This window comes from Nipponia nippon, unplaced genomic scaffold (genome assembly GCF_047370975.1).
Source record: "Nipponia nippon isolate SJK-2023a ecotype South Korea unplaced genomic scaffold, ASM4737097v1 scaffold_6, whole genome shotgun sequence".
NCBI classification, from domain to species: domain Eukaryota; kingdom Metazoa; phylum Chordata; class Aves; order Pelecaniformes; family Threskiornithidae; genus Nipponia; species Nipponia nippon.
The window spans coordinates 45,181,797-45,207,697 of NW_028262380.1; the positions used below are offsets into that span (position 1 = coordinate 45,181,797).

The 25,901-nt window shown below is 36.1% G+C and overlaps 1 protein-coding gene across 2 annotated transcripts in view; it reads left to right on the forward strand.

The window, feature by feature from the left end:
• FSTL5 (follistatin like 5) overlaps positions 1 to 25,901 on the forward strand; it is a 326,873-nt gene that overhangs the window by 16,973 nt on the left and 283,999 nt on the right. For both annotated transcript variants that reach the window (XM_087737586.1, XM_087737587.1), the window contains exon 2: positions 11,809 to 11,947. In XM_087737586.1, coding sequence (XP_087593712.1) covers positions 11,825 to 11,947 — 123 coding nt within the window. In that variant the 5' untranslated portion in view covers positions 11,809 to 11,824. The remainder of the gene's footprint in view (positions 1 to 11,808; positions 11,948 to 25,901) is intronic.

Here is a 25,901-nt window from a genome sequence, read left to right on the forward strand (position 1 = left end):
AAAACAGAGAAGTAGGGGTGGTAGATTAGCATATCATAGCAAATATGGAGGAATTTCAGTCTTTAATTTAGCAGGTTACCTCTTAAAAAAAAAAGTTATATCTTGAGTGGCTATTTTGCCTTCTATAGGATAGCATATGTGCTCAAAAATATGCTTAATTTAATATGGGAGTGTCAGCAGCTGTTGTTTCTTACATTTAATTCATGTTTGCAGTATTTTATGTAAGAAGACTAAATCAAAAACCTGAAAAACAAAGTATTTATCTTTTCTAGCATGCACAGAGCACACAGTTACACAATGTTATGTTAAGTGTTAATTTGCAAATTTTGTAAAATGTTAACAGTACCAAAATATTTGCCTGAGTTCTAAGCTGGCAGATTTTTTATTTCTGATTTCATAACATAAACCAGTTGAATTCCCATCGGTTCAGACACTGCCATGATGATAAACATAAATTCTCTAGGCTATTGAAGAACCAGCTGTAACAAGCTTCCTTAATGAGGGAAGAAAGAGACTGCCTTGCTGACAGTGTAACTCCCATGAACTAGCACTTGCCTATATCGGTGATGGTGAATACACCAGTTTCCTGAGGTTGATACTGAAGCCTTAGGAAAAACTTAGATCAATACGCACAACTCAGTTCTTTTAAAACAAGCTCCTCTGGGATATGTTGAAATATAGTACCCTCATTTTCTTCTGCTTTCTCTAATATTAAAGAAATTGTGAGATTGCCGTTGTGAGGTTGTGTGAGGAACATGATAAAAAAGGTTTAAAATTGCTATTTCTCATTTCATTGTAATTCATTGAAACCTGGGTCACTGACACCAAGACATCTGTTGTTATCCTTTAAATAAATAAAGATACTTAAAATGGTAAGATTAAATCAGAGCATGAAGTTTAGCAACAAAGACTTCACCTAATAAGTGTCCCTGCTGCATCCATGTTCCAGGTGCTTTGGCCTTTCAGAAATGCCCCTGCCGCACTCAGGCTGCTTGCATCTGGGCTGCCGAGAGCCACCTGTAAGCCTTTAGGCCCAGATCCAAAGAAGCTCTTTGAGAAAAGCCCCGGGCAGATGCATCTCGCTCGCGTCCCCCCGCAGGTGCTCGCTGCCTGGGCTCCTGTTGTTACGTGCTGGCACCCGGCAGTGCGAGCAGTGTGAAGGCAGGGAGGGAGTAACAGCGAAAGGCAAGGAAAACCTGGCCCTTGTGCTGGCTGATCACCGTGGAGGTGCCCCGGGGATACGTCTCAGAGCCACCTAACATAATTTGTAGTATCTACACAAAGACCAAGTGTGGTAGTACGGGACCAGGAGCGCAAGGGTCTGCACTCCACCTTCTACTTGTGCAGCATGATAGTTTTGCAATTTAAATCAGGGAAGGAGTGAGGGAGAGATGGACAGAAGTCAGCAGAAGGCAGGATTCATCTGGCATGGTGAGTGCTTTTTGTGAGATTTAAAAAAAACGTACTTCTCTGCTTGTGTGTTCCAGCACATGAGCTGTCAGCGGCATCGCTGGCTGTTCTGAAATGACTGTGCCAGCCTCTTTCAGTGGGTGAAGGATGAAGAGCATGTGCCTGTGTAGTCGGTGGCTGCAAGCCGCATAAAGTAGCTGCTGAGAGACAGAACAGATTGGTACACAGATGCACGAGCTGTTGGCTGCCGTGGTAGCGCTGCGTTTCGCTGTTGCAAGCCCCAAGCCTGCTGTACATAGTTGAGGTGACCTAACAACTCCGGTTCAGAGTGTGGCTGCCACTTCTGGAGGAGAACTGGAGGGTGACAGCATGAGGTGTGGTGTGCGTGAAAGCTGGCAGCAGGTCCTGGGGGAGAGAGCTGCTGTCACGACGCTGTGATCTGCTTTCCACGTAGCATTTTAACGAGGACGAACTTTGCTAGATATGGATTATGGCTGCATTTGTAGAGAGAATCTGATACTGTGATTACTTTGTAAGAGCCCCATTTTTGTTGTGATAGCTTGGAGGTGTTTGTTGTGAGGTTTTTGAGGACGCAGACTGCGCGTAAAGATGTGGAAGCACTCGTGTGTGGTATAGTGGAGGCAGGCTAATGGGAGAAGACGCACTTTTGGCTAAAACTTCTGCTACTTGTTCAAAGTTCATGCAATATAATAATCTCTGTTTATACAAAAAATATCTCGTTGGTAGATGCCTTTCTGCCACGAAACCATAATGGTAGATAAAAGCTTTTTAAGGAAGGTAGCAGCGTATTCTTTCCTGACAGGTATTTGCATCTATCAGTATATACAATGAAGCGTTCAAAGTCATGGGCAATGAAGCACGGTTTATATTTGTTACTGTAGCTGTGTTATAAACCTATTAATAACACTGAATATGGTGTCTGAGCTTACACTCTTTCTCTGATCCACACAAAATCGACAATGAATTTTATTCTATTTTTTTTTTTCAGTTTAATAGTATGTAAAAGACAAAGACTGACGTGTCCCGAGGGTATACAGTACTACTCCTTGATATGTTGAAAATGACCTTTTAAATAATGTCAGGTTAATATCTGATGTGTCTTTTCTCTTAAAGGTAGGAGGAATGTGGTGATCTAGCCAGTATTTAAAATTTCATTTATTATACTTTGTAGGTGCATTAAGTTGATTAAATCAGTTTATTGAAGTGGAACGGTTGTATTTTCAAATGAATTATGTCTCTGTTCTTAATAACAAATATCCTGGCTAGTCACCACTTAGTAACACAGAACAAGAGCACAATAGCTGGGGAGTTTTGGAAAGAATTTATTTGAAAGTTAAAAATTCCTGAATTTTAAATATATATAAATTTTAAAATAGGGCATTCTCATATTTAGATACATATTTTCACTCTTCATATAAACTCTGGCTAAGCCAGCTTTCATTAATTAGATTTTTTTTTTAATATACTGTATGTATATATAACTATCACATTTGGAACTGGTTGTGTATAGTGTGATATTTTTTCAGTCTTTGTGAAGATTACAGCATGGGGAGAGGTAAAATAGTGCTTAGTATATATTTGCTAAACTCTCAAAATAGCAACATCTCTCCTGGTCCAACAATTCCAAAGGAAGAGTCAGGCAGAGAACAGGATTTACTTTACCAATGAACTGCTAAGAAGATTTAGAAAGCATAATAAACTTTGAGAGGAAGCACTCACCATGGTATTCTAGAATATATTAATCATGATTAGATATTCATAAGGAAGGTGTCAGAACTGGGATTTACTTTGTTTTCCACAAGATATTGAACTTGCAAGGGTGAAAAGCCTTAGGAGAGAAAAGGGAGATAGTTTCGCATTGCATTTTCTCAAGAACTGAAAGAAATTCTCTCAAACTCAGGGGTGATTAGCTCATCAACAGGGATAACTGTGGCAATGCTGTGAACTTTTCATCTTGTATTCTTTGCTTAAAAAAAAAAAACACTGAAAAATATTTGAATTAATTGGTATACTACTTTTTACACACCCTTTTATGGAAATAAAAATAGATAAGCAGTATTTTCCCCCACCCCCAAAATTTGTTGTTGCTGGTGGCTTAGGAGCTGAATAAATGAACCAATTATTTTCAAAGCAGTTATTCCTTTCTTACTGACTGTAATATTGTCATTAGCTTTAAGATAAAGCAGGCAATGTGCATCACACACAAATACTGTAAGTATCTGTTTTTTCTGCATATGCATATTGAAGTATAGTGTCCAAGTCCTGATATGTATCGGTTTAAGGTGCCTTTGCTTACCAAAGAATGTATATTGAATTTACTAGTGATAGCTAAAGTTCAAAGAGGTTGGATAGTCAGTTTATGTAAGACTGCCTCAGAGTTTGGATGTGTATTTGAATCCGATGCCCGTTATTAACACTATTTGAAGGTTTGAGGGCAATAGAAATATTGAAGATTATCCAGCATCAGCTACCAGATTTGGAAACATAAAGACCCTAATGCTGTAAAATCAACAGCCTAAGCTAAGTAGAGGTCATATATAATTTTATGGTATTTTGCCCTTTTTTTGATAAGTAAAATAGTGATTTAAGTATAATTGAGCGTCTGGCAGCATAAACCACTTCTAAGACAGTCCAAAAGTTTCAAGGCTAGAAGATTAGCCCCAGTTGCTCTGCTGAGCAGACTAAATTGTGTTTGATTGCATTGTATCAAACTTATTCAATGACTGCATTTTTAATAAAGAGTGTATACCAAGGAGAATTTTACCAAATAGAATTTTCTTTAATGAAATAAAATATTTCATACTTGCACTTCATAAGTTTCAGTAGAAAAAGGTTGATTAAATCTTTCTTCTTTGCAATTCTGGTTTGAACAGTGCATTTTTCCCCCATCCCAGTGATAAGGGTCAGCTTGAAGAATATATATACCTTCATAAGACAACTAAATCATAAGCAAGTGTTTCTGTATGAATGGCTGCAAACTGAATACATGTGTAAATATTGTTATAAAGAGGTTTTCAATATAATAATGATTTTGGAAATTTTATGAAAAGAAGATGACAGAACAGTAACACAAGCTACAAATTCTATGGGGCAGAACAGGTTACTTGCTTGAGGAATTGCCTCATGTAGGTAAGGGAATTGAGACCATAAGGTAAGTGAGATGCCCTAAGGTCTTCTAGCTGCCAGTTCAGAAGATACAGCTCTCCCAGCAGTGTTCCTCATGCAAGGGTTTTAAGGAACAAATTTGTCACGGAATAAAAGGATCCTCTTATGGATAATAATTTATCAAAAAGTTCCAGAAGCAACTGAAACGGAGAGAAGTCGATAGTGAGAAAACTGCAGTGTGCATCAGATTCATGAGTGCTCTGGAAACAGGCTAAAAAGTAAGATGACAGAGCTTTCTGAGAATCAGAAAGGAAAGTCTAAATTTGATACTGAAGAAGTTACTTACAGTGAGAAATACGGAGTAACCATTATCTGTTCCATATCCTTCACTTTATCCCTCCTCAGCTTTTAAGGCAACTCTAAGGCTGACAGAGAACAACCCAGAAGAATCCCACAATATACATCAATTTCATGATGAAACAGCAGGTGAAACTCATTGTTAATAAGAGAATTAATGCACATGAGAAAAAAAAAAAAACAGCACCCTAATTATTTACATAAAATGAGGAAAACCCACCACCCCACTCTAATTATTTACATGCAATGGATAGCTGCAAATTAGCTGTTTGCATTCGTAGGACATAAGATGTGGGAGTTATTGTTAATAGTTTTCTGAGAATTTCAGGTCAGTGTTTAGTGGCAGACAAATCATATCTATACTAAAATACATGCTGAAATATTTTTTATTTCTCTCTATATTTTAACCTATAAATTATATTATAAATTATATACTTTATTACATAAATATAAATGTATATAACAAATTATAAAATATATTATTATAATTGGTATTATAAATCATATGTATATTAAAATGTTTTAGATTATGACAATTATTGGGAAAGGAATATTGAATGACAAGGAAAATACCGTGATATCTAAGTGCTTGGTGCACCCCTGTCTTAAGTACTGTATTAGTCTCTGGTTAAATTCCTTAAAATGTAATACAATGAGGAATGTACAGAGAAAGAAACAAGAGAACCCAGAGGTACAGATTGGTCTCTGTTTGAAGAGAGAATAAACAAAATAAATCAAATAAACTCATCAGATTTCCAAACATAGTTCTATGAATATAAAGAAGCAACACTCTTCACACCCACATAAAGTTATGGAAATAAAAACGTACATAAATTAAAAAAGGAAGCAGATAAACTTACGGAGCTATAGTCCATCAGTGGATAATAGACAAATTGGCTAGCTGCAGTTTCTAGCTCAGGCACTAAATGGGCTCGGGGGAATATACTAACTTGTTCATTCTCTTCTCATTTCTTTACTTATCCTTTAAGCATCTACCATTGGCCACCAATTTAATAATAAGTAGTTATTAAACAGTATTTGCCTCTCTTTACAGTATCACATCAGTGCTTGGTGCAAATAAAGAATTGGAGCAAGGTTTGTGGAAATACAGGGTACATTTTGATTAATAGCTGCTTAATGACAGCCCCTGGTGAAGTGGGTGAAAAGTAAAATAAACATGTAGGATAAAGAACTTTCAAACATTAGAGTGGTGAAAATATGGGGTGGAACTAGTTATTTCTGCAAGGCTTTAGAAATAACTTAAATAATTTCAGAAGACCAAAAGATGTCAGATGATACTCAATCAAGATGTCTAGAAAATGGCAGACTATTCATAATGATATTAATCAACACGTAAGTTGTTATCTTGTCTTATCTTGAAATCATTACAGGTATGTAAGACCTATGTAAGATATGTGGAGCTTATATTTACTTAAGTATGTTGTGTGAAGAAACACATCATTGGAAAAAATGGTAAAGGTCAGGAAGGTATCTGCCTGACAATCCGACTTCACAACTTTCACAGCACGAGCAAATTCACTATACTACTTTCTGGGTGATGCCTCAGTGATGTGACAATCCCAAGAAGAAAAATATCTGTTCAATAGTGTTTCACTGAAATGGTCAAATATAATTGAATAACACTTGCTTATTTCTTGGAATGTTTCTTTCAAAGCTGGCCTCTCCCCTGTCTGCTCTGGCTGTGCAGCTGCTTAATTCAGATCCTAAGTTTCAGTTTGTATTAAGTCCCCTGAGAAACAGAAAGTGAGATTAATGCCTTATTCATCTTTGATTGAGGCGCACACACCATCGCCCCTGCCCCTTCCAAAGTTCTCAGAAATATATATACTGTCTGGGAGATCAAAGTAGAACTTTTTTTTTCCACTTTTCCGAACGGTGATAGCAGAAAAATACAAAAGACTAAGTTGCTTGTACTCAGGAGCTCTATATTTTGTGAACTCTCATATTTCAAAGTGTTTATTGACATCTGTATTAATAATGCTTAAAATCTTTGATTTTCAGTATTTTCCTATGAAACATAGTTTTGATTATAACATTTAACTGCATTAACCATTTGTTTGACCCTGAAATTCCTTAAGCCTACTTATCTCCAGTTCTTGTGAAAGATATATTATTTTATATAATATCCTGTGCACTTAATAAAAGCATGCTAAGTAACTGTAGTCATTCATATATTCAGATTTAACAATCTATGAAAAAGTTTCTGACAATTTAAAACTCAGTATTGTCCACCATGACTTGAAACAAACAAAAAAATAGAAGTGAAAATAAAAGTAGTCCTGTAATAAAAAACTGAAAGCAACTGCTATACAAATATGTAATTCATTAAGTTAAAAATACAGGAAAATGTTATCCAAACAGATTATAATCAACGAGTAAACAAGATCTAGATCAATAATGGAAATTTGAGTTCAGGAAGATGTCACTTTGCCCCAGAGTGCATGATATAAGCATCCTTTAAAAACACAATTTCTGATTGTTTGATAATATAAAAAAGTTAAAAGAAATGCACAAAAATCCTTAACTTACCATTTGTGCGGTACCTCCAAATAGAAATTAGAAGCAAGTTATTTTAGGTGTCATAAATATATAGAATTGATACAGTATGTCCTTCTGTTCCACTATACGCAGCAACAAAATCTAGAGTTGTAATGAAGCTTTGAAAACTCATTTTTATTCCATCTCTTTAATTCAACTCTTTAGCAATGTAAGTCTTTAAGGACAGATCATAAATAAACAGTAATAACATTGTTTTAAGGAGAACTGTGGTTTTTGGTAGTAGTTTTTAAATAAATAACTACTGAAGTTGTGTAATAAATTCAATTGAAAATTTATGATACTTTGAAAAAAATAGATTTTTGGGTTTTGTTTTTTGTTTTTTAATTTCTGAAAGGCAAAGAAGAACTGCAGACACCCTGCATACTTTTGGGATTTTAGGTGGCATCTGTCCAAAAAGCTGGCTTCTTTAATTTACATTTTAAGTGTTCATCCAAGTAACAGGCGATGAAGTCAGAAACTGAGCATGTAATAATTTTCTCTTCTTGTGGACAAGTACAAAGGAGAAGCCTTTCGGGGTCAAACAATTTTCAAAACTATAAGGACTCCATTCTTTTACGCCACACGAGGCTAAAATATATGCAGTTTAGATGGGAGGGTGGTGGAATGTGGCTGCCCTTACCGTCTTCTGTGAAATGACTGTTCTCCAATCTAATTTTCATTGTGTGGAGAGATACTCCACAAGTGCACAAAGGGGACAAATGTTCAACTGTGCATAGCTCGTTTTAGCATGTATAACTGCTAAACTAATCTGATTCTGACCTTGAAAGTTAACAATAAACTATTTTCAAAGACTTTTTCTCAAGAAACACAAATAAAGGGGTGTTTTCTTCAAGATGAAAAGTCAAGATTCTGGTTTTTTTCTTTTTTTTTTCTTTTTTCTTATTTTTTTTCTCTTGTAATGGACTTATTGTTCCAATAACACTGATACTGAGAACTAACACAGAGGCAGTGAAAGAAAATGCCATTCCATGACATACTTGAATTCTCAGAGTTGTGAAATAATATTTTCCAGCGTTTCAAGTCAGTGAGCTAGATTTGTTGTAATAACCCCATAGTAAAGGTCCACCAGAACATCGAATCAGCAGTTCTGTTTTGATGGAATTACGAGGGGAACCCAAGAAAACTTATTCACTGTGTCACTTTCTATCATCACTTCAATATCCATTTACTGAATGGGTATAAAAGAACCAGCCTTAAGTTATTTATGTAAAATACCTCTCTGTAATAGAGCTTGTTGTCTTTGTTTCAAATCATTCACTGCTTAATTTATTCTGCAAGAGATGTCCTAGGAGAGACACCTCTACTGTGTATATTAGAAAAGCCAGAGTACCAAAAAATGGTACTTGAAGTGGGAACTGTTGGAGTAAGCAATGATAAATGAGAAGAGATCTTAAATTTTATTAACAGGGAGACCCAGAATGAGATTGTTTTTTGTGGAACAAAAGATGAGTGGTGTCAGAGTAGTGTGGTATATTAATCTCAAGCTTGAGTTTGAATTAAAAATATGAAAGCTAGGCAGGCTGGTAGAATTCAGCTGGAATGAGAATGAAACAGACAGCAACTGTTAAGTGGTTTTACCAAGTTTGGTAGACTAGTCCCCAAAGAAGGGTAGCAGACGTATGCAGGATCCCAATCCTAAGACTGTGAATAGAAATAAGGCTAAAGTCCGTTTAATACCTTTGATATCTCCACATGAATTAATTCCATGTAGTCCCTGCCTTCGGGTGACTGCAAGGACTGCTGCTATATGAAGAATGATAGGAGTCAAAACCACAGTTTGTGTAACAGTATTGCCAGGAGCATGAGTGTAAATGATACAGGATAATAAGTGATCCCCAATTTGTTCACATTTTATGCTCAGCTGATTTCCTATAAAAAGGGAAATGTTAGGCAAGACTTCAATATTCTGTACGCACTCTGGGCTCTTAGGGCACACTTACGACGTTTTGTACTTATTCATGTATATCTTTATTCTTATCAGAGATTTCTACATTAGCAGGATAAGTGCATTAGAAGCAAGGTACAAGGGAAAAAAAATAATAAACACTTACGTATAAGTTAGCCTGCATAGAAGTTGGTCATCTCTGTCCCATATTACAGGACAGTGATGAGGATCAGTTTGCTGTGTTGTCTGTTTAGCATGATACTTTCAACACAGGTGCTGAATATCAATCATAAATATCGAGTATCTCTAATAGGTACTGAAACGACTTATGAAATGCACATTTGTAGGTCCATTAGGAACCATATAAGGAAACTCTTATGCCATATGTATCTATAAAATCTGTGAGTATGGTTGTTTTAGGTCTTCCATAGTTCTGATCTTATCTTTATGAAGTTATAATGTCTTTCTCCAGTCAAAGACAGCTCTGACACAAATTCTCTATGATTTTTTCAGCATCTCCTGCAAGGATTTTCTCATAAATTTCAGAACATAAGTTTGTCAAGGCCTTTAACATTAGCAACAGTTCTGTGTATTCTTCCAGATTGTTGTGTATCTCCCTTTCTAGTATCAGTATCTAATATCCTAATTTTAGTTCTAATGCGTCACATCTTAACATGTCATGGTAGATCGATAATGTAGGACTAGCTCATCAAACCAGTCCAGTTTTGTCTGGAAAAATCAGATTTTTTTGTTCATTTGAATAGAAAGTAATCTTTTGATAACCTAATTTAAAATACACTGGAACATTGCAGTCAGCACTAACTAAGTTGTTACGATGACTGCAGGATGACAAATTTATGGACAGAGCGCCGATGAAGTGGCCAAGATCTATAACTGTGCATAATTGTATGCATACAATATTGTATGCAATCTACTAGATAGGTATTGGTATTACTGTTAAGACATACTTTAAAATACAAAGTCTGAAATTGTTAATTTAACATTCTGGTTTAATATTAAAATTGCAAAGAAGTGACTATCCTTCTGCTAATTTCTCTTTCCATGAAACAAAAGGTTGCATCAACTATTAAGAACAGCCTTGTCCTCCTTCTTCATTTCTTTATATAACATTTCAGTTTATGAAGGTGAAATGTGTAAGCGGTCTGCAATTTTAAGAGTTGCATAAGAAGAAAAATTGGATGTAATAGTGTTTCTTTCAGGTTTTAGTGCATCATAATAAAGTTTCATAAGTTTATTTGAAATCTGTGATTTTTAGCATTCTTACACAAATTTCAACAAGGTGCCATTGTTTATGCAAAGAACAGTTATTGAACCCCTTTTGTACTCAAAGTAAAAGACACTATGTTGCAATGTTATGAAATATCTGTTAAGAATTATTGCAAAGTCTCCTCTGGGATGGCAATATTTTTCTTGCTAATCACAAAATAGCATTAGACAAGTATGAAGCAATACATATATACAAAACTACCAACAACAACATTTGAAACAACTATTTTTGAAGAGAAACAACTTTCACTAAATGTCATTAGTACTCATACAAAAGTATTTACATAGTTTCCTGAAGTGTCTTGTGACCTAAGAGTTCTTAAAGATGTCATTTGCTATTTTGGATTTGTTTCTAACAAGTAGTAGAATGCTGGTGCTTTTACCATGGTAGTGCTTTGCCAGTTCAGGTCATCTGCAACATGTGTTGTGGGATTCCGAAAGAGAAACAACCAAAAACCCAAACCAATCAAAGAAAAGTTTTTTCAAATAATCTACCCTGAATTTTGCACTTGATTGCAGTGAATTCTGGGGCAGGATGTGGGGTCTTAATAGACTTATTTCCATATTCTTATAATGCTGACATATGCAATAAAGCTTATAGACTATACATAATTTTAATAATGCAATTTAAAAATTTCTCCAGAATATTGGCAGAAAATACAGTGCTTTGCTTACATTTTAGATCTTGGTGCTGGTAAGATAAAGATAGACGTATGCTAGATATTTTACACTTTTAGGTTGTGAACAGTGCATCACAGGGGACTATTGAAATGAAAAAGTTGATGAATGTGTCATTGATGATCATCTTTTTTCCTTCATTTGAGAAAAACAGTGATGAATTTTTCACCGCTGCTTTTCTATTATGTCCTGTCTTTTCTGAGGCTTTTCCTGGTTGTTTCCTCAGTGAACCTCTCCTGTGAGTATTGAATAGTGATAAGAAAATGTTCAGTTCAGCACAACTGAATTGAGACTGTGGTCCTAAATACTACTACTTTTTTATTCTTTTCCTTTTTGCTGTTGTGCCAGATAGATTACCCTATTTCTACTATATTTATTTATTCAAGTCCACAAATGGAATGTCAGTATTGTAAACTTTTATTATATGACTTGTGCCGAAGTAATATTGCAGTCTGTCACTGAACTTTCACATTTTATTTTGACAGGAACAGACCTGTAAAGATGTTTATGTGGTGGTCAGCTGTTTTACTTCTTGGATGCATTTTGCTGGGAGCAGACGGGTGGCCAGCCAAGGAAGGATACGACTTTAGGCCCTATCAGCCCCTAGTAAGATTACGCCACAAGGTACAGATTATTCTCTAGCACTTCTGGCTTTTCTTCCACTATCAAGGGATAAATTACATGCCAGCTTTGTCTTGTTTGTGTTTATTCGAGTAATGTTCAGAAATTAACTTTTTCAGTAACAACACCTGCAAAAGTGTAGACTTGATTTGACAAGGAAACAGGAGCTATTTTGATTTGAAAACATAGAAATCTTTCAAAGACAGTGAGCTAAGCTCGGTTCTAGTTTCTCAAACTAGAGATTATGTATATTAACAGAAACTCAGAGAGAGAGCCAGGAGAGGCTGTCTCTTAAAGCAACTGTCAGCATCTGCTTAAGGCAACAACTTGTCCCAGTGCTCACTGGATTTTAGACCAAGCAGCAACCAGGTGAACTCCCTGTCAAAGCAGCATAGTGTTGAAGTTAACTGATTAATAAAAATTTGTCTGCACGAGGTAGATGTTCACAGTGCTCGCTGAATTTAGGAGTTTTGAACCATGGCATAATGCAGATGTTTCTTGAGATACTGGGTTTCCCAGCTTCGAGTACTATATGCCATTCAAATTTTGCCCACCTGCGACACCTTTGTCATAAATCCAGGACTTCCAAAACAGTTCTCAGTTAACAAATCCTGCTCTTCTTCTGGTAGCTAGAAGGGAAACAGCTGTGGTTCTGTAAAACAAGGAACAAAGCTCTAATATTTCCATGGGCTCTCTGAAGCTAGCAGAGATCTGATCAACTTCTTACTTTCTTCTTGGCATGCTAGTCATGGGATCAACATCTGAGAAGCCATAAGGCCTACAGTTAGGCCAACAAAGATGTTAAAAAAACTTCCTTTCCCCCTTCTTCTGAATCTGGGTGCTTCAACTAGAAAGTCTGAATTATAGCCAGAAACTCTGATGTTAGTTTCTATTAATATTTCAAGATCTGGCTAGTTTAATTTCTCAATAGTTTTTATAAAATATGAAAGCTATTTCCTCTTGGTCCTCAGTTTGAAAAAAATGATCCCATATCATGTGATTCTATCTCAGCATATAAGGAGGAGGAACTGATAACTGAGTTCTGCTCAAACGAGTAGAATATTTGCAGATTAGCTGACTATTGTATACTATGTATGTTAAATATAGGAAGTTTCTAACAGATGGAAAATAAAATATTAAAATTTAAATTTCATTATAAAAATGTACATCTTCTAGGGAATGTTGCTCAATCAGAATAAAGAGTGCATCAGGCCCCAGTCAAGTAACTACATAACTGTATAAGCATGCAGGTGTTCACACTGAGTATTTTGCAAAATCAGAAACTTAGTCTCATCAGTTTACTTCCATTTGTCAGCTTTAAACAAAATACAATAAAACAGCACAAGAAAAATAATTCGAAATCTAGGAGGAATGATAAACTAGTCGTGTATCCATGGAATGAACCATGTGAGAGAAAGATCACATGTACCAAAAAAAAAAACCCAAAACAAAATCATGAAGAATGCTAGAATGAATCAAGGGCAGGACATGAGGTATAGTGAAATTTTAGATGGTCTCTGACATTAATATCAGATTGTATGTGGAACTAATAGTATGTGGCTGTTCCTTAATAATACTTCGAATCCTCTGATAACTCTCGTATAATACTTGGAATAGGCTGTCATAAAGATTTCAAGTTTGATGTTGGGGGCATCACACACACACATATGCCTGTGTCCACGTATACACGTATATATACACATGAAAGGTAGAGAGACTTTTCCTCTATTTTTCATTCCTTATATATTTTTGAAAAACATATATAAAAATATGCATACATACAGAACAGAAGCAAGTGGCATATCTTGTAAACATATTTTGTATTTTTAAAAGAAGATAAAGCTTAAAGGGAAAGAAAATGAATGCTAGAAAAACAAATACAGAAAAAAGAATAAGGAAAACATGACAAAAATTTATTCTGAAAAGTGAAGAATATGTGGTGGGGTTTTTTCTTAGGCAATATGTCTAGATGAAAAGAAATGGTTTAGTATAGTTCAGCTTTTGGTATTATGGATAAATGTTAGTAGAAAAAACCTAGGAACACAAAACTTTTTTAAAGTCAATTTTTAAAACCAGTTCTGGCACAGATACACATTCAAAACATGTAAATAATATAGTAAAGGAGACTTTCTGCTTTAATCTAACACTTAATATATCAAGTGTTTAGATTAAGTTACGTGAGTAGAATACTTACTACAAACAGAATATGATAATGAGTATCAGCAGAGTCATATTTGCTTTGATCAAGCAATATGTATGCAAGTTTATGAGTGTGAAGATTGGGAAAAAAAAAAAAAAGAGTAATCACTCTTGCTCAAATAAAGGGGAATTTATCTGACTTGGACAGTCGTCCAACCAGAGCAAATGCAAATGTCAGACTGCAGGGAAAAACAATCTCGTTGGTACTTATGTATTTTCTTGAAAAAAGTAATTGTGTTCATGTTGAGAACAGGCATTCATATCGTAAAGGCTTTGTTGTTTTAAAAGGGGTTATGAACAAATTCAGCTCCTCATGCACAGAAATGACAAGTAGGCATTTAGTCTGAATGCATGATAGTCTGAACGCACAAGAAAAACATGCGTAAGGAAAAAACTTTATAAATAGGGAAAAATTTTATGCATCAGAAAACACTTCTTTGCTGTGAGGGCGACTGAGCATGGGAACAGATTGCCCAGAGAGCTTGTGCATTCTCCATCCTTGGAGATATTCAAAAGCCATCTGGACATGGTCCTCGGCAACCTGCTGTAGGTGACCATGGTTGAGCAGGGAGGTTGGACAAGGTGACCTCCAGGAGTCCCTTCCAACCTCAACCGTTCTGTGATTCATCGTAGTACATAATTAATAATTATATATAATAAAATATAATCATTTTATATGTTTTTTCAATTTATATAGTCAACCTAATAGTTGTGGGATTTTACTGATGAAAATTAAAAAGGTTTAAAGAGATTTTTAGAAAAAACTTTTTAGAAAAGCATGTTAGAAAATCTTTCACAAAAGATTTAAAGAAAAGTTTTTACAAAATCTTTTAAAAAACATGTACAAAGTGTTTTTAGAAAATTTAAATGTCATGACAGCAAAAAAGACAATATTCCTTAACCCACTGCTTTAATAGGTTGATAGTAAAATGTATGATGAACTAAATTGAGGAGTTCTTCATGTTTTAATAACAAATATTTGTAGCACAAATTTGGTTAATAGGTTGTTCAAAACCTTTTGAAATCATTTCACTTAGGAAAACATTGATATTATCTATCTTTGTACTGTCCCTTAGCTTCACCCCTGGCTTTCAAAAACCCTCTGCGTCTTCAATAGTTAATGAAGCCACCTCTCTTGAATGATATTTATCATTTACCGGCAACAAATAATCCAACTTGCATAACTTAATTGAGAGAGCTGAAATGTTCAATCTGTTTCAAAGGACTAATGGTACATATGAGGTTTTACTAACTGTTTTATACATCATTTATCCACATCTTTACCCCACTGTTCTCATACAAGGCTATTTAGTCTGTAGCTTTTTATTAGTTTTCAGGCCCAAGAGGTATGTAGTTGGGTTGTCTGGTAACTCTGTGTTGGGATGCGATTCCTCACATCCTGGTTTGCAGAGGAAAGCAAGCCATGCAGGTAGATCACTAGGAAGTCCCAGCACATTTTGCCAGGTAAGTCACCTGGCTCTTTTGGGAGCTGCAAAAAGTGTCCTAAAGGTCCAGATTAGAGAACCTTCCAGTTAAGAGATTGCCTTCATGAGTTTTTGGGTTTCTGTGTGTACCTATGTTGCATTCAGAAAAGGACTATGAACATACATTTTTCCAGTATTCCAATATTCAAATATATCATTATCCTCCTCCACTGATGGCATTGTCTGTGTTCTTGGTTTCCGTAGATTTTTGGTTTTTTTTTTTTTTTAAGATTATAATAGATTAATTTTAATTAATTAATTAATTACTTTAGATACAACAGAATGTGTAGCTGATTTAATTCTTATGCCACAGTTGTATGGAACTCATATCCTTCTTCAGTGGCAGAAATAACTAGGAGAATTAGTATTATTGATAGAAATTTTCAGTGCTGCAATGTGTGAGTGCCTGCATCCAGTTTTTCCTTAGAAGACAGTTGTGCTGCCTTTAAGAAATCAGCATTTTCAATGGCAATTGAAACCACTATTTTTCAGTCTCCAATATTACATTTTTTTTTTTTTGTTAAAACTGTGCAGGATATCATAGTAAAATATGCTTTAAGTATATAGATAACTAACTTCTGAGTCTGGACTGCAATGTTTCCTTGGCTAATGTCAGAGCAGTCTCACAGTATGTGAAGTTGCCATGTTCTGACACTAACCAAAAGTTAGATCTAGTGCTGTGGATATTGTCAATTTCCCAACTTTGTTCTTTATATCCTTTAAATACGCAGAAATTTCTTACTGCGTAGAAATGTATTTTTGTGTGTTTAACTTGATCTGTAGGAATTAACAGGCTGTTCTTCAGCAGACTTCCCATTTTATCATATGCTGTATTAATGATAAGTTTCCACTTTGAGCGGTTTTCTAATTTTATTATACATTGGTTGGAACTGCTCTAGTATTACAGTGGAATTTTTAATATCCAGTACCTAAGATGAGCTGCTGACTTTCAAGTATTAGCTTAATTTTTCTGGAAATTTTCTAACAGAAAATCTGCAATAATTTATAATATTTTATAGGTCTAAGAACTTGCAGCAGTTCACGCCTAAACTATAATTATGTCCCAAACTATAATTATAATAATGCTCATTATCATGGCCATTATAAAGATCATATGTTTGGCTGCATTGTTTAGATTTGAAATAGTCAAAACCAGGAAGAGATGACTTGGCTTGAAGTAGAATGGAGAAAGAATATTGCAAAGCACTCCTGAAAATTTTATTTTCAGTCCTCTTCCCTTGTTGAACTGCCATGGCTTACACTTACATGGTTATGCTGAAAATATTAGGCTATATCTGACTGTGAATTTCTTGTTATGCCAGTTAAGCCTTCGTTCTTCATTTGTCAAAACACTGGGAAAGTTTGTAAGGGACTTTCCATTTGGGACTCTTCTTTCATTGCTGCTGAAGTACTGTAAGCAATTTGTTAATACCTAGGTTCCCACCTGAAATCATTAGGAAGTATTTCTAGCATCCTAATGAATTTGCTTCTTGTAATTTGCATGGCTCTGACAGAGAGCAATGTTTATGCAATGTCTTCAGTGAAAAAGTGTATGCCTTGAGATTTCCAGGTATAAACAGGAAGGCAGCAGCCAAAGGAACACTGGCTGTAGGTTTCTGATTCTCTGTCAGAAACTAAGAAATACGGAATATAGTCTATACATTCATATTTATATTCCAGAGCATGCCAAGTCTGCATATCTAACAGATGAATGCACAACCCTCCTCTGCAAGCCAGGTGATTAACATGGTTTAGCAGGGAATAATATTAACAGTGCCTCATTGTGAATGATGTCATTATGGGTAGGGAGTTGTTTGGTTTTAGTCTTAAGGGACAATCAGTGAAGACTGCTAAATTAGTCATCGTCACCTGGATACCTTTTGCTTAGGCCCAATTCTGATCTTATGGAGTGTTGTGGTTTAACCTGGCAGGCAGCTGAACACGACACAGCCGTTCGCTTACTCTCCCCCAGTGGGATGGGGGAGAGAATAAAAAAAAAAAAAAAGTAAAACTCATGGGTTGAGATAAAGACAATTTAATAGGACAGAAAAGAAAAAGAAAATAATAATAATATACAAACCAAGTGATGCACAATGCAGTTGCTCTCCACCCACTGACCGATGCCCAGCCAGGTCCTAAGCAGTGGACCCCTGGCCAGCTTTTCCCCTAGTTTATATGCTGACCATGACGTCACATGGTGAGGAATAGCCCTTTGGTCAGTTGAGGTCAGCTGTCCCAGCCGTGTCCCCTCCCAGCTGCTTGTGCACCCCCAGCCTGCTCGCTGGTGGGGTGGGGTGAGAAGCAGAAGAGGCCTTGACTCTGTGTAAGCGCTGCTCAGCAGTAACTAAAACGTCCCTGTGTTATCAACAGTATTCTCATGCTAAACCCAAAACACAGCACTATAGCAGCTACTAGGAAGAAAATTAGCTCTATCCCAGCCAAAACCAGGACATGGAGTTAAGACCATTACATTCATTATAGTTAGGGTTGTAATGCCTGACTAAGAGCAAGCTGGGGAGAGTGGGCAGGAGTAGGAGGAGCAACAGTCAGGGGAATCTGGGTAAAGAAGAGAGGGAAAAATTGAGGAAATTTGGAATTTGGCCTGGGCCTGGGCAGGAGCTTCAGTCAGGAAAGAGCTTTTTGTCCAACTCAGCAGCTGGGTACAGAGGGTACAGCAAAGGGGACATGCTTTGTTTGTGACAGCTTTCATGAACTTCTTCTAACAACTGATTTTGCCATATTGATTCAAACTGTTTCCAGCCTTGCCCTTATTTGGTCGTTTTACCAAAGGGCTAATGGGATCTGAATCAGATGTGCGGCAGTCACTCTTGTCTGTGTTATTTCTCCAGGCTAAAATGTTTCTTTTAACTTCCTTTGGAAAACCTGCCTCTTTCCCTTTTTCTTTCTCCCTCCCTTCTTACTGTTGCTGTTTGCTGTTAAGTTACACAGTTCAACTCTGGCTCTCATTAATTTAGGCCTCAGTACTAAGTCAGTTAAGAGGTGTTTAGGTTAGATTAGAATTAGGTCCAGTTTAGAGGTGTTTAGGCAATAATGACTTTGGCTGAATGAAACAAAGCAAGAGGAAAACGTATAGTGGCATAAGCATGTTCTCCCAGTTTATTAAAACCAAATTTGAATGTATAAGCACAAATCACAGAACACATGTTCTGCAGTTAGGTTTTTGCCCAAAGGTTATAAAATGTTCTCCCTCGACTAATAGCACATTCTGTGTTATAATGAAACACCTGCAAAATACAGATAGGCTCAGTGTTCAATGATTTTATATTCATTTAGGATATCATAGCCAAGAAAGAAATGCACAGAAAGTAGTACTTCAGGATTCAAAAATAGCCTGAGCTTTCCTTGTGTGGTCTGGTCTCCAAACAACCTGAGGTTTATAGTTCACAGTGTTTATCTGGAAAGTCTGTTTGCCTGCAGGATCTGAGAAGTCATAAAATTTGATCCTCTAAAATCCTCTATCCTAGAGAGAGACAGGATAAAAAAAAAAAATCCATTCCAGTACGATGCAGCAGTGAATTCTGAGGACTAAGAACAGAGCTTTTCCTGAGCATGTCAATGCTGCTCTCAGCTCTAAGGTAACAAGAGAATTTTCTTCCTTCTGAGGCTCCCTGAACACAGTATCTGTGTCCTATGCAAACTCCAGGATTTCATTTGAGTAACAAGACTTGCTTTTTCTTTTTTTCCCGCTTAATCATTTGTCTAACTGTAGTCAAGAAGTCTTATGAAACTTCTTTATTTTGGTTTTCTCAGGGAGAGGGAGTATGTTCTACATTCTAATCTGCTTTTTCCTGTGGGCAATAACATTCAAAAGACATGGCTAATTTTTTTAAGTCCCATTACAATCATTGTATAAGCTGATATCAATTAAACATGGTATTTTTGCTCTATCTCACTACACGCTCAGAGCGTTTTTTGAAAAGTTGTAGGAAAGTTGCCTGTAAAATCTCTCTGTAAAATTTCTTCTATAGTCCTTCTTCCAACTAGTAATTCATTATGGGGGGGTTAAAAAGGGATGTCAAAGTCTGGAATTAAGGCAAGTACGAAGTTTTTCTTTCAAGCTGCTTGCAGATGCTTCCATTGCTAACTCATTAGCAACATCTAGCTATAAACTTTTAGTCATGAAGTCTATGGGGCTAGCGAGGGAGAAAAGGTGCGTCTTTACCATTGCACTGAACCTCTTCCTGTACCCGTCTGTTGTGTTCCTGTTACTGAAAATCACTGCTGTGGAAAAGATTAATCTCACCCAGTTATTTTAAGGGATGATGAGATCCCCATGTATTGCGTAGCTTTTGATTAACATTGCCTTTTTAATTTCATGTGTCAGCTTGGCAACAAAGAATAAAATATACAGTAATGGTATATGGAGGTAGTGTAATTATCTTCTACAGTACTCAGCTTGGCCTTCTCACATTGCCTTCTAGGAAGAGGATTTCCAGTTAGCCTCTGAATAGATAAGACTATGATTTTTGGGCCGTTCTCGTGTTTGGGAGTTGATGCAAACACAGTCTGTATCCGCTATTATTTCAGATTCTTGATGAATATATTTTTTCGTATTCTTTTACATTGGCAAATCATTATCACAAATTGCAATCATAGTAATAGCAAAACAAAGCCAGAAATTTGTTTTATATATTACTTGGGATGCTTTGCTCCTGCTCAGATTTGTGCGGTTTGGATATCTAAGATGATGAAAGAGGCCAGATAATTGAAGTGTGTGTTGCTACATAAGTTTATGAGATCTGGCTCTTTTCCATGCCTTCCTTGCTGTCTTTTATTCTTCAGGTCCTCAAGACTATTCTGTATATAATTCCATCTCTTTTAATTTTTTTTTGTCAGCCAAATGTTCTATTTTATTCTTTTCCACTGTTGTTTTTTTTTCCAGTCATTCTTCCCAAGGTTTTAATACTTATTTTCATTACCTAGAAGATGAAGACATTTATTATCTTTATTAACCTTTATTTTCTTGGTTCGCTGAAATGAAAGTCATGTCCTGTAGCACACACGGTGCTTATAATGTGAAAAATAATATGCAAAAATCAATATACAAGTATTATTAAATAATGAACATGGTGTATAATAGCTTTATTGGTGTGCAGACAAACTGGGACGTACCCCAGCCTCATTTTTTTTAACTAAATAACGATCCACTTAGTTTTCGGTTCATTTTTCACCTTTGTGATTCTAATTGGCTATTTAAATGAAAATAATCATGTACTTTAAACATCTGTTTTAAACACCAGTATCCTGTGCATCTTTACAGTGATATTCCCAACTGAGTAAATGCAGCATTGACATATAGCAATAATGCTTTGTAAGAAACTTAATTACATTCGGCTTGAGTATAAAATTAAAGTACAATATTTGTATACAATTAGACTCCTTTCAAATTGGCTGCAATTAGATTGACTAAATATTAGGTCTTATATCCATGTCTTTTTTCAATATCTATATTTTAAAACATCCTTAAGACTTTCAGTCCTATACTTTGTGTAGTAGAAAAACAAGTTCTCTTTTTAACACCAGGAAAATATCTCACTAGTTTTAACTCTTTCTTCTTCTTTAATTAATTTGTCCTAGTTATTTATTCAGTAGTGATTTTGAACTGTGATAATCTTACTAAGAATGTGATGTGCCGTGGGAGGGCAAATCTGATATGTTTTGGATAAAACCATATTTGATGAAATGCTACTATACCTTTTTTTTTTTCTTTTACAATATCAACTGTCCTGATCTCAGATTACCAAGATGTCAGGTTAAATATCTGTACTTCATGTGAACCATGGCTTTTGTTATCTTGCAGTAAAAGTATTTGCTATTACAATATGTAAGCTATTTCTCTAGCATTTATTTTCCTGATCAGCTTAAAGTTTTTCATTTGAAAGCTTTGCAGAGGAGCCATGGTAAGAAACATAGATCTATGTTTATGTATATTAGGTTTACGTATATTTTATTTAGTTTTCATATAATCATAGCATGTTCTGAGTTGGAAGGGACCCACAAGGATCATTGAGTCCAACTCCTGTCCCTGCAGAGGAAAACCCCAAAATTCACACCATATGTCTGAGGGCATTGTCCAAATGCTTCTTGAATATTGTCAGGCTTGGCGCCGTGACTACCTCCCTGAGGAGCCTGTTCCAGTGCTCCACCACCCTCTGGGTGAAGAACCTTTTCCTGATGTCCAACCTAAACCTCCCCTGGCATATCTTCCTGCCGTTCCCTTGGGTGCTAGCATCGGTCTCCAGGGAGAAGAGATCAGCGCCTGCCCCTCCTCTTCCCCTTGTGAGGAATTTGTAGACTGCAATGAGGTCTCCCCTCAGTCTCCTCTTCTCCAGGCTGAACAGACCAAGTGACTTCAGCCGCTCCTCATACAGCTTCCCTCTAAACCCTTCACCATCTTTGTGGCTCTCCTCTGGACGCTCTCTAGTAGCTTTGTATCCTTTTCATACTGTGGCACCCAAAACTGCGCAGTGCTCGAGATGAGGCTGCACCAGTGCAGAGTAGAGTGGGACAACCGCCTCCCTTGACCGGCTAGCCATACAGTGCCTGATGCACCCAGGACACAGTTGGCCCTCCTGGCTGCCAGGCCCTCATGGGCCTTTGTTACTGAAGTAGTCTTATGCTTGCTTACCTTAAAATGCCTCCAGTTTGGGGTAGGGTGACTCTGCATAGATTAGAATAGTTGTCACGACATCTTATTTTTACTGTTCCTCTTTTATATTTGCTGGTGGGATCATGTAAGTAGTCCAGCTCAGAGCGTTCCGTTTGTTTCTGGTAACTGATTCCATGGTAAATCTTACCAGACAAGAACACTACATCCATCAGTGTGCTCAAATCCCCTCAACCAAAAGCTAATGGAATGTTTTGTCTTTCAGTTTCAGATTTATTTTTCATAAATAAATAAATAAAACCAAACCGCAGCAGCAGCAACAACAACAAAAATAACCCCAGCCAAGCAAACCAACCTGCAACCCCACCCCTCCAAAACACTGGTTTTATTTGCCTTTCAAATAATGGGGCTAAAAGTTAAGATGCCCATTGAAAACCTTAAAGGTTTTGGCAGCTCTGCTCAGGCCTGACACACAAAGAAAATGGAAAGTCTAAGATGTCTTAATTATGTCTGTTTTGATTGTTATGCATTGATATGACTACGCTTAAATGCTTTTCAGAACATGGAAGGATAAAGCCTAAAACATAAAAGTTAAAACAAAGATCTCCCAAACTTTAATAGTAAAAAAAATGTTACTATTTGACCTTGTGAAAGTGATCCAAGAGATGAGCAATGTATTATTGTTTCACTTGACGTCTTTTTAGCTCTTTGGCATTTTTATGTTTTCGTTTCATTTAGCTTGTTAACCATGTATGCTACAATTATACTGGTCATATAAATGAGCATGTAACGTATGAACAATGCAATGTATGAACAGTAGATTTATATGACCCAAGTATAATAGCAATAAATATTTCTTTTAACATTGCATGAAATGAATAACATCTGCTTAACGTTCATTGTTAATTCTATCAAATAACTTTTTGCAACTGAATTCTCCTACTCAATGAATTGTAACAAAATATTAATTTCAAATAAGAAAATACTGAGCTAATCTTGAATTTTTTAAAATATAATAGAAAAAAAAGTCATCTCAATTTTACTTTCTAGTTTCCTAAGGGTCACACGGTGGGTAATATGGTATAACCTTTCATCAAATCTCTGGTTAAAATGAATGTATTCCTCAAATATATAGTTAAACACTTTACAAAAGGGCAGGTTCAATATGATTAATATTCATATAATGAACTTCTCTCTTCCTTTGCAATGCTACCTTATCTGCCTTTGTAAGATGAATGGTAGAAACAAAATATTATTCCTAGAAATTTCTCAGCATGTAGGTTTTAATCAATTCTGGTAGATATACTACAATTTTACCCACAATTATGTCCTAACACAGACTAAATATTACTTGGATTCCTGGATTGTAAGAAGGTAATTGATGTTGATGCTCTCGTGTCTATACTCTCTAGCTGTCATTCTTCCTGCAGTTTTTCTTTTATCTAGACAAAAATTTGTAAAGAGGAAAGATAAGATCTGAATGAGCCTCAGACAGGCTGAACAATAAAATGCAATGCACATTATGTGGTTTTCAGAAAATTATGCTTTAGAAAATTACACTTAAAAACTGTCTCTGATATTAAAAAAAAAAAAAAGAATAGGGGTTTTAGGCAAATTACTCACATTAATGTCAGTGGGAATTGAGCAGCTAAGATCCATCTGTACTGGGGTTTTTGGGGGAAAAAATAAGACTATATTGTCAGGAAATATAATACTTTTCAGTAATTGTGAAGGTACCTGGAGTTTTAGGAGCTCACATGAGGGGGAAGATAATAGAATACCTATTAAATACTGTCCCTTAGAATTTCCAGTGATAATTCAGTATGCTAAAATATTGCCTCTTGGAGATCTCTCCCTTCTTTGTCTACTCAAATCTGGAGTGTCCTCAGGCAATTTCAAAATAAATGTATAGGCTGAGTATGATTAGCTTCTGAGCTATATGAGGTAAGTATATTCATCTACAGCACCTTATCAACTGTCCTATGTTATCTCATTTCTTTCTTGGTAGGCTAGAAGAAAGTATGTCTTATTCTGTCAGTGCATGGGAAAGTAATTCTACACTGAATGTCTGAGCATTTGAAGTTTAATGCAAAATATGCACAATTAGCAGTAATCTACTTCTGTATAGCTATCATTTATGTAGCATTCATAGCTCCTCTAACTTAGCTAAGGAGAGTTGTAGCCTGGATTTGACTACATAAATTGGCTTATACACTCTTCAGTATATAAGCTGTTTTGGTCATAGTGGCACACGTTTCAATGCAAAAGTATATAATTGTTCCACTACTTACACCGTGCATTAAGTGTTTTAACGATTAAAGCATTATAAAAACAGCAATGCTGCACAGCCATATGAAATTGGTAGAACTTTTTTCTGTCATGTGCTATGAAACTGCTTATAAATTTGACATGTATTTGGTCTGTCATCAAAGAACAAAGTATGAAGTCATCATATTAAAGAAGCTATAGTTACATTGTATTTCTGTAAGAGTGAGCTGCCTAAGAACTTTACTCAGAGTAAGCTTCTGTGTCTGTTCTGTTGACCCCCCTCCCTTCAGTTCAGAACTGTGGCCAGTTGTTTTAGGACAATTGTCCGGATGAAAGCAGTGTAAGTATAGAAGGGTAACAGCCCGTGGAAGAACTGATCCTTGAAGTCAGCATGAAGATTTTCTTTGATTTTTCCATTTTAAAATAGACAAAATTTGGACAACAGGCTTCAGTAAAATGAAGGAAAGACCATATTTGGCCTTTGCCTACTGTTTTATGGGGCTCGTAGAATCTTTAGGATTCCTCTTGGATGAGATCTTGCATCGGAAATAAAAAGACAATAGAAAACTTTACAGTCCTACTAAAAAGCAATGATTTAGTGAAATGAGAATCCTTGAATTTAAAGACAAGATAAAAATCAAAACTACTTCTCAGCTTCTTTTCAACTGCGATAGTAATCAGGGCATATAGGCCTAACTCGAGGGTGCTTATTTCCCTTGGGAGCTATCTGCAGCCTGCTGCGCGCAGGTCTTTTTACAGTCGGCAGCAGTTTTAGGAAATGTATCCACATGTATCATGAACAATTCTACCAGAAGAATCGTTGCTTTTAAAATGCATTAATCTTTCTGTCATTGCCTATTTTGGAAAAGAAATATTATTTTGTAGAATGTAATTGGGTTTCCAGAAATCTATGTGGTGTATGTTACTGTGACATTAGCATGAAGCTACATGTTACTGTGACATTAGCATGAAGCTACTTCGATGCAGTTGGTACTGAAGAACATTAGGAGTTAGACTGTAACTTTTTAGCCCAGGGCAATTGTTTCACCTTGAGGACGAAGGCTTTGTCTGCTCTGCTTCACACGGTCCAAAGCTTTCTTTAAGACTGGTATGTGCCCTGCCATCTAGGTGATTTGCTTTAATGCACCGTCAGACCTACCTAAATAGGAAAACTGTGGATTAGCCTTTGTGCAGAACTTCTATGGAGGGAAAGTGGACAGAAGAAAGTGCATGCTTTGTTGAAGCCTGGTCTGGAGATAGTTTTCCTTGAAAGTATATAGGCATGGAAAAGATGATGTGGAACTTTTGCATATCTTTATTTCTTCTGTGCTTCCCCTTTGCTTTGAGGGGTTGTAATTTGCTGCGTGCAAAGAGGTAC